Here is a 10,000-nt window from a genome sequence, read left to right on the forward strand (position 1 = left end):
GCATCACCATGAGGAGAGTGAAGAGGACATGGCGGATATATTCGGCGACACTCAGTGTACAGTTAAGCGAAACAACCAGAAGCGGGTCACGGTGATTGAGTGCGAGCGACACCCGCCCCCACTCGACGATGTTCACACGCCCGGATATGCTGAGGGTGCGGGGAAACACTCAGAGTGTAGTGGGGAAGAACACACAAAGGGTAATCGTGGATGTGGTGTTCGGGTTAATACAAACTGCCACGAACAAGGAAGCGCTGTTCCGGGTCCGCAAGGGGAGGCTGAGTATTGTGTTCAGGATGATGTTACCAATCTTAAGCAAGATGACAATGCCTTTTCTCCACAGCATGACACCGGCTTCCGTACAAAGGACATTGGTGACTGCTTTACACAGGAAAATAGCAAGGGTGCCGGCGATTTTAAAGACGAGTGTGAATATGTTATACCTTTGGACTCTGATTTGAACATTTGCTGTGTTAAGAGTGATGATGACCACTGCCAGGATTATGATCAAAATGTTGTGTTAAAGCAGAACAAGAGCTTTGCGTTGGCTGGAAGTGTAGCGTGTGGATACGCTAAAGGTGCCGGACGACAGGATGTGGATGTGTGTAATGAACTTTCAGTCAAACCAGGCAACAAAGATCTCATAAATCATACAGATCTCAGTTGTGAACAAGATTCCTTTGCAGCTAACATGAAATGCATCAGTGTAAACTCGGGCATAAACACGAATGATAAAGATTCTAAAGACGGCATGGAGATCTTAAATCGCGAGAACCTAAAACCTGTTAATGACTTTGCCGTGATGCTTAAAGAAAATTCAGTGACTAAACCTCCTGCTTGTAGTTCTAGCTGCGCTTTTGCCTCTGCTCCTGCTCAGACTAGTGCTTCTGTAATACCGCCTGCTAGCGCTACTAGGGTTCCTACCTCAGTTCCTCCTCCTCTCCCTCTCCGTCTTCCTCCTCTCTCTCCTCCTCCATCCTCTCTTTGTCCTCCTTTGCCTCCCATTTTCCCTGCTGCTGCTCCTCCTCATCCTATTATTACACTTCCTTCTCCCCACCATCCTTCTTCTTCTCTTTTTCCACGCTCTCTTCCTCGTCCTCTTCCTCTCTCTCCTCCTTCTGTTCCTCCTCCCCCTCCTCTTTCTCCTCCTCCTCCCCCTCCTCCCCCTCTCCTTCATCGCGTGGCCTCTTTGTCAGTCCCCTCTTCCTCTCCTCGTCCTCATCCTTTTCCTCCTCCTCCTCCTCCTCCTCCTCGCTCTCCTCCTCCTCCTCCTCCTCTCCCCTCCCCTCCCCCGCAGCAGCTGCCCCAACTATCACCACAGCCCGCGGCATCAGAGGCGCAACCCCGCGTCCCCGCAGGACCGAGAAGCGACTCTACGGCGCTCCAATCTCCTTGTGGCTCTGGCTTCGGGGCAAGAGGGGCGCCTCGCACACGCTGCTATTTGTCCTCTTCTCAGGAATGCTCCGGGATGCCGAGAATGCTCCTCGTCCCCTCTTATGGTAAAGGTTGTTCTGAACCCGTATCTGTTGAACATGATGTGGAGCGAGTGCAACCTTCGCCCGGGAGCGTGGAGCGGAGACAACTCGCCACCTTTGTAAATACTTCTCAAAATCCCCAACGGAGGGTGAAGGGTAAGGGCGATGCTGGAGCATGTGAGCGCTGCGGCGGCGGCGGCGGTGGCGGCGGCAGTGGCAGCGGCGCCTGCTCTCCAGAGTGTGCGATAAGAGGCACGTGTGGTATCGGTAATGAGGTGTGTGGCGGTCCTCCTGCGGTCTCCCGTGGCGCTGGAGGTGAGGAGGCGGAGGGAGAGGAGGGAGAGATGCCTACCTGCCAGAGTGACCTCGTGTACGCCCGCCCAGTGAGAGTGCTGGAGGAGGGAGAGGACGCCGGCGGGGAGCTGAGCGCCCTCCCATTGCCGGGAGGAGCGAGGGGAACTCACGTCAGGGGGAGTGAGTGCCCGGCGAGGCAGGGGGAGCCTCCAGCCATGTCCGACGGCCGAGCGCGTGAGAGGACCTCAGTGTTAGTGGACGGGTGCGACCTGGCTCGGCGGCCGCACGGGAATGAGTGCCAAGTGCTACAGCAGACTGGCACTGGTGGCGGGTGTGCGGGCAGTCGTAGCCATGACACGGTGGGGGAGGCACACGCCCCGCGATATCCGGGGGAGGTGATCGGTTCCGTGCTGGTGTTCGTGGGGGAAATACTGTGGGAATATCCTGTGTTTGGGAGTGACGATGCGGCTCCGTGTGGTAAAGAGGACGGCGACTGTGATGAGTGGCTATTAGTGCTCTCCGATCAGGATTGGGAGGCAGCTATTAATAGTGATGGTGAACTAGTGACCATGAGCAGTGACAACGAGAGTGTAGCGGGCTCTCGCCCACCTCACACTTCGACCGCACAACAACATCCTGATATAAACAAGTGCCAAAGTTCTATATATGGGTTTAAAATAGTGAAAAACGAAAACGTAAAAGTCAAAAAATTGCTACCAGTATTTACGAGCTCGAGAAGTTCTTCGAGTCAGAACATTACCAACTCTGTGACCTTCCGCGTTAAGGGCGACTCGACGTGGCAGACCAACCGTGCCAACAGGAACTCTGACGTGTGTGATATGCAGATGTACAGGGGATGTGGGGAGGGGGGACACCCGAGCTTCTCTCAGGAGGCTGAAGGAGGCGGCGGCGGAGGAGGCTCCTTCATCAAGCTCTGCGGCGTCAGCCTGGGGTCGAGGCCAGCCTCTCCTGACCCCTACCCTCTCTTCCGCTCCGCTACCTTGCCCAGGAAGATGTCGCAGACACGGTACTCGTCCGTGCCCCCGGGGCCTGCGTCTCGGGCCATGTCGCCCCTCTTTTCGCCCGTCTCATCGCAGATCTTCGAGTTTCCGTCCGGGCCAGGCGTTCCGCCGGCGTCGCCGTCGGCCCAGGAGAGCTCAGCAGCAGCTCGTCGGGACGAATTATCTCAGCGAAATGGGTGCAGTGAAAACGCCGCCCGCACTCAGGCGGCTCCTGCCCATACCCCAGGGGACACTTGTGATGCTACTGGGCAGAATCAACAACATACTCAGGTTTCAGCTCCAAATGGACCATGTATTATAATCGAGAACAAATCTTTAGAAGAGCAGACTGAAACGGAGTGTGTTACAGGGGATGGCGGTTTAAGTTCCACAAGCGGTGCCTATGATAATTCTAGTAGTCAGTCATTACCTCATTTTTCGGATGTACCCAAGAGTATATCAGATAAACAAGATATATGTACAGTATCTAGTAAAGTGCCTTGTGACGGTGACGCGAAAATCACCGCACCCGAATCTGTATGTAGCGTTGGTGGCACAGTTGGTGCCACTTCTGGTGGCCCTGTGGCACCAGGTAGTGACCTAGATGTGACTTGCGGAACTACCACATGCTCTCAGCCAAAACTTACGGGGAAATCCACTGCGAGTATTGAACAAACACAACCGCTCAGAACCGCCTCGCAATCAGCGATAGCTCAGAATGATGTTAATTTAAGAGAGATGAGAACTAGTGGAGACTGTGAGACTTTTACATCTCAAGACGCTGTGGTGCCCCTTGAGGAAGTAACGACAACAAAAGAAAATACAGCTATTGTCGCACCCCTGCTAGGCGCTCAAGAAGGGGACGCGAAACCACCTGTCGACGAGAAACTCGTTATTACTGAAATGCCAGTGGAGCAGGTAGTCAGCCGTTGCGAGGGCGAAGGAAACACGTGTCTTAGAATTACGGAGCCAGCTATTCCTCAGCCGCCGAAGCAGTCGAGCGATGTTCCCTCCAGTTTATCTCATGGGCAGACTCCCACGATCCCGCCCGAACGGAAGTCAGAGGCAGGAACTACGGTTATCTCGACGGACTTCCGTAAGCAAAAGCTCTCTCAGAAGAGCAGTGATGTTATCATGCCTCGCCCTTCCTCGCCGGTGACGTCTCGGGCTCCTTCGAAGGAACCCGGCGAGATTCTACCGGCCGAGAACTCGTCTCCTTCGGAAGTAGAGGATAGAGTACCTTCAGTTGCTGAGCCTGTTTCGCGTTCGATGTCCGGCGCAAACAGTGATGCGGCGATTGTGTTCGTTGAGTCACACCTTACGAAGGAGAGCAAGGATGAAACCGCAGGGGAAGATTCTCATTACATATCATCGACAGCTGATCAGCATATTGCATTACAAGAGCACGTGCATGGGAATGAGAGCGTTATTAAGGATAAACCATGTGCAGCGAAAGAATCACAGGTGACTGACACTAAAACAGAACATACTATCACGGATATTGGTGAAAGGACTAATGACATAGGGCAACAGAGTGACGCTGAAATGTTAGATATTGCTGAACCGGTGCGGGAAGATCCAACAAGTACAGAGAGTGCCAAAGTTCCTCCCTCGCCGGTGAAACTTCCCTCGTCACGTTATACTCAAGCACCGCCTCTGCAAGACGTTTCTACAGGATTGCATGTTGCACAGCAATCTTGTCATCTTGATAACGAGCTCTTTATTGCAGAAGACAATTGTATATCGCAAAATATCGAAAAAGATGCAACTAACGGCATGCAAACCCACGTTCAGGATATATCTATCGAGTGCAATTCAGAAACTGAAAACACCTCACCACCTTCCGCAGGCAGCGCATCTGTTTCACAGCCACCTGCTTTACCGTCTGACAGTGATAGTGTCGAGGGAGAAAGTAATAGATCGCAGGCGGCGGAGCAGATACGAGCCTCAGTTCGTGACGACAGCTCGGAAACTTCGTGTAGACAGGAATCCTCTTCAGACGTCCCAGGGGAGACACATGGGAACGAGACCGTGCGTGGCGATTCCGGAAGATTGTCTGATTCTGGGGCAAGTGATATTGACAACACTAGTGATAAGCAGCTAATAACAGATAAGTGCCATAGTGACGAAAAGAAAGCACCGGCTGTCACGTCCCCGGCCTCGCAACGTGACAGAACAGCGAGTATCGGCGGCGGCAGAGGAAGGACACCGAGCCGAGAGGAGAGTGTGGGCGCGGAGCCAAGTGCGTCTGTAGTGGGTCGTGGGCCGGGTATCAGCGAGCGTGCGGCGCTCATCCAGCAACAGGTGTGCGTCCGGCCGCGTTCGCGAACGACTCACTTCCCGCTGGATATCGTCTGCGGTACTAAGCTGCAGCATCAACAAACACGTACCAAGCTAGACGCGCCGGATCGAGTCGTAAGGCAAAGGAACTCCTCGCTAGGTCACGTTCATCCGCTCGTGGTCGATCGCGACGCCACGACCCGCTCGAAATCAGCTTCGCGGATAGGTTCGGGTAGTTCTGAGGCCGTGTCTGATTGTTTGCGCGCTGCTCAGGAGGAGAGTGCGGTGCAGGAGGCACGCGGGGCTCCTCATGCAGCCGCGAAGTCGGAATCCAGCTCGAGAGCAGAGCGGGCGCTGCCGCCGATCCCACGCCCATTCATCGCTCCCCTGGACGCTGCCCTGAAGAACAAGATCAAAATGACAATCGATTCGTGTGGAGATTCGTGCTCGGGAAGCGAGTCGCCTGTCGGGGCTGCATCTCACGCTCGTGGCGAGTCGAGCTCCCCGGCCGTTGACCGTCGTGACTCGGGAAATGAAAGTTCTGCGCCACTTATGAGGGAAATTGTTCCTCAAAAGAGGAAAAGTGCGTCGCAGACTACAACGAACTGTGCGGTCCATGAAGAGAAGAAAGTTCACGAGGAAAAGGATGAGAGTAATGAGAAAAAAGTGTTTCAAAATGAAGATATCAAAAGTAGGAGTGAAATATGCAAGCCTCGGGTTAACATCATTGAATCAGGACCTGAACTACACGTAGATGAAAAGATTGTCACCAAGGATGTTAATGATGCAATCACGCCAACATTAAAGGATGAGAATAGTATAACAATTGATGTTAAGAATAATAGTGACGCCATGCCCCCTCTTGCATTGAATGGCCAGTCAGACGTAGAACAGACTTCAGTTGTTAATGATCCGTGCGGGGTAGTCTCTCAGGCAGGTGTCAGCGACCAAACTGATGCAGTGACAGTTGTTAGTAATCAGAGTGAGGCTCCATCACAGCCCATGGCCAAGAGCATGACTGTTATAATGCTGCCAGCGGTCACGGATCATGCCGACGCCACAGCTGGCAAGGATTTCGGAGTCGATACTGATATCACACTCCCGGCAAGTGTTAAGGAGGAGAATGATGTCACGCGGGAAACGGCTGTCAAAGACCAAACTAATGTCTCGGTATTAAAATCTGTCAGTGATCTGGGTAATGTCACGCCATCGACGGCTGATAAAAATCAGCCTGATATGGTGCTACCAACAGGTATATCTGACACTACACCTCCCGAAGAGATCAAAGTATCAGCAGAGGTTGGCGCAGGATCCAGTGTTAAGACTTCCAGCGATGGAGCACCTCCGGCGAGGCCCTCGGCGAAGGAGCCCCACATCACCTCCCGACGATCGCAAGGCCGAATGCCGACCCCCGTGTGTCTCCCTCCCTCCCGAGCGAGTGGCATCTGTGGCTTCGGGCCGGAGACCTGGCTCAATGCAGTCCCTCTCAGGTACGGCCGGGAGAGTGAGAGGTCTGCCGGGAAGAGAAGTGGCCAGTGTGGCGAGGGGAACATTGTGACGAGTGACAGGGGGAATCTACCCGAGGGCAGTGTTGTTGCATCGGACGGGAATGCATCTGTCGCAGGCGCTAAGAATGAGTTGTTCATCGAAGAAGACCACGTGGAAGGCACGAGCGAAGCCAAAGGAGATGCCGGCGGGGAGGTAGCGCTACGGCCCGCAGGTGTTACCGCAGGGGAGAATACGCCGCGTAGACGCACGCGGGATTCGTTGTTGCTCAGTAATCAGTCGAATCTCCTCTTTATTGACGAGTCCGCCCCCGACTTGTGTGATCAAGAACAGCCGTCGTCATCGAATATAGAAATCGGGGATAGTAGCGGCGCCGACGTGGAGGAGGACGCCCCACCCCCTCCCCCATCTCCGCCGGAACCACCGCGCCCCCCGCCACCCCCTGCTGAGTTGCTACAAACGGACGCCCAGGTGTGTGTCACGAGTAAGATCATTAACAACGAATGTGGCCGGAACGATCTACATCCCTCAGCGACGGACGAGTTTGAGGGTTCAGCTTTGCCTTCCCACGCAAGACCGGTGAACCCGCCTGCCACACGAGACGGCGACCTGGGTGCTTTGGAGAGCGGGGTGTGCGTTCTGGTGACGAGTGTCGAAGAGTTAGCTCCGCCCCCGCCGCCGCCGCCACCGAGGGAATGTGATCGCCGGGGCTCCTTACTGGGAAGAGAAGGATCTCAGGACGACTACGAACAGGCTCTGGAAGTTGCCACGCCAGATCCTGGCCATGGATTCAGTCACAGCTGCACCAGCGTTGCTACGGTGGTCCGTGTGGATACTCCCAACCAGCAGCCACCCAGCCGTCCTCCCCCGCCGGAGGATGACGAGGCAGAGGACGTCTTCGTCGACGCGAGGGACGACGTGTCGCTAGTGGCCACGGCTACAGAGACGTTGAGTCTTCCGGAAGTCGATCAGCACCAGCAACTCCAGGCCTCCTCCCCCACGCTGATGGAAACCTCGCCCGCGACGTCAGAGCATTCGGCTGTAGAGGCTGGCCTTGGGACAGGAGTTCTCTCGCAGAGCACGTCAGACACGCAGTCTTCCGGGATATCTGGCACTTCCTCAGCAGATATGTCAGCTACCTCATCGCGCAGCATGACAGGAACGCAATCGACGAGCTCGTCAGGAGGCATGGCCAAGGCTATACGACCGGACGCGAGACGCCCTCTAGTCCTGATCAGGCAGCCCGGGAGCGACGCCCTTGAGGACGGCTCTGTTTCCTCCGGGGGCCACATGACTGACCCCGACATGTTAGCTTCAGCGTCGGCTTCGGCTTCGTCTACAGGATCCGAGGCGTCGTGGACGTCGAGTGGCGGCCCAGTTGCAAGACGAGACCTCCTGCCGCTGGATGAGGACGAGGACGAGGTGCAGTGGCGCGCCCTGCTGGCTGTGAACCCGCCAGAGAGCGAGGAGGAGCGGACGGGCTACGAGAGCGACGAAGATTTCGATACGATGGATGCCGAGATGCGTCGCCTCGAAGAAAAGCTGCGCAGATTTGAGAAAGAACTGGGTGACGTCCCTGAAGACTCGTCAGGTAACAGCGAGACCAAAGTGAAGGGCTCTTCGGGTGGACCTCCGGGCCCCATGTTGCGCTCGGAGGACCTTGAAGCTCTCAGGATATCCCCGCTGCCGAAGGTGTTCCCTTCCGTCTGCAAAGCGAAGACCAAACACCTGAGCCTCATGACCAAGCTCGACCTGCAGCAGTATGGGGAATCAGACAGCGAGTCAGACAGCGAGTCGGATCGCGTCTCCAGTGACTCGGACTCCGCAGACTTCTTGTTCGTGAAGACGAAGATTAAACTGAAGCCGGGAGACCGGAAGTGCCGCTCACTAGAGCAGAGACGATCCAAGAATATGAACGTCTTAAATGAGTCTCGGGACGCAAAGAAACGCGAAAAGCAGCCTTATGTTTGTGAAGAGAGGTTGGATCTGAGTAATCTGGCCATCCCAAGGGACCCGGCAGAGGACGATTCCTTCAGCGTCGGGTACGAAGAGCAAGAGAAATTTGACATTCCTCCTCCTCCCCCGCCTCCTGTCGGATACGGCCATCAGGTCTGGTCAGAATCCGACGTCGGGAGAGACCCTACTTTGCCTGAGGGTCAGGACGAGCCTTACCCCCTCGAGATGCTCTCAGACGAAATGCTGGACGACGATGGCACGATGTATTACAGCGGCGAGGACCAGTCACTCCTTGGATATATTTGGCAGGAAGAGGATGGCATGGCGGCGGTCGACTTCGAAGGACTGGAAGACTTTCAGAGCTTTAAGGGTCAAAGCGCCCTTATGTTCATGTTCGAAGATGACCTCGACGATGACTGTGAAATCGGTCAACATGTAGACAACGGCGACGTGACGGATTACGAGCTGAAGCAACCAGCGGCAGAGCAACATGCATGCGACGACAACGCCTTGCCAGCAGAGCCTCCTGGCGGCGCCCCACCGCGGACGCGCCGGGGTTCGCAGAAGAGCTCGGACCGAACTTTTGTTTCTGCATTTAAAAACAGCTTGAAGAAAGCTAGCAAGTATCTGGGACCAAAACTAGAGAGTTATCAGAAGAAAGAGGCGAGCCACGGTGTCGTCCCTCCGCCAGTAGAATGGTCGGCTAATAGTAACAGTAATAATAATAATAATGTATCAGCCAATAACAATAACAATAACAGCAGCAGCAGCAGCAGCAACAACAACATCAATAATAATAACAGCAACAACAATAGTGATCTTGGTTTAGTGGATGCAGGAACCTCACCCTCGTCGAACTACGCGCGACGCTACTCGGCCGGGCTGGGCGAGGGCACGGCGGGCGTGTACAACGTGCAGAGTGGGCGCGTGGCCCCAACCTCGGCCCTCGCGCACCCGAGTGATAGTGAAGGTCCTGATCGCCACTCTTGTAGCTCCGGCGAGTTCTACGCCGCCCCCGCCATGTGCGTCAACACCTCCGACGAAGATCCTCCCGCCCCCCCGAGGCGCCCGCAAGAAGCCCTTGGCCAGCCTCCGGCCCCTCCTCCGAGATGGGTGCAGCGAAGATCTTACGTCGCCAAGGACGTGGATTCCGACGCCCTGATGCGTCGCCTGTCGCAGACCTCCCAGGCGTCCCACGAAGGATGCTGGTTCAGCACCCTTCCTCCACCCAACATGGCGCCTCATCCCTCATTCCAGGCTCCCGTTAACACTTTCCTGCCTCCCCACCAGGTGCCTCCCCTCCTCCTCCCGCTCAGCAATCAGCCGCTGCCTCAAACAGCAGCGACAGCCCCTGCCCAGACCACGGTACCGGGGTTCCCGGATAAGGAGATGCAGTTTTACCTCGTGGGAACCCCGACCACGGAGGTCGACATCGCGGAGCCAGAGGTTCGTCGAAGGTCCAGGGGCACTGGTGAATTAGATGACGTG

The 10,000-nt window shown here is 55.5% G+C and overlaps 2 protein-coding genes across 5 annotated transcripts in view; both read left to right on the forward strand.

Annotated features, from left to right (window-relative positions):
• Positions 1-10,000, forward strand: part of Mhcl (Myosin heavy chain-like) — a 246,631-nt gene that overhangs the window by 73,954 nt on the left and 162,677 nt on the right. The window lies entirely within an intron of this gene.
• LOC122247200 (uncharacterized) overlaps positions 1-10,000 on the forward strand; it is a 14,795-nt gene that overhangs the window by 2,773 nt on the left and 2,022 nt on the right. For all 3 annotated transcript variants that reach the window (XM_086550009.1, XM_043006232.2, XM_043006234.2), the window contains exon 1: positions 1-10,000. This exon is cut by the window's left edge; it is cut by the window's right edge. In XM_086550009.1, the coding sequence (XP_086406135.1) occupies positions 1-10,000 (10,000 nt within the window).

Source organism: Penaeus japonicus, unplaced genomic scaffold (assembly GCF_977035675.1).
Source record: "Penaeus japonicus unplaced genomic scaffold, GWHDUDI00000001_assembly GWHDUDI00000001, whole genome shotgun sequence".
Taxonomy (NCBI): domain Eukaryota; kingdom Metazoa; phylum Arthropoda; class Malacostraca; order Decapoda; family Penaeidae; genus Penaeus; species Penaeus japonicus.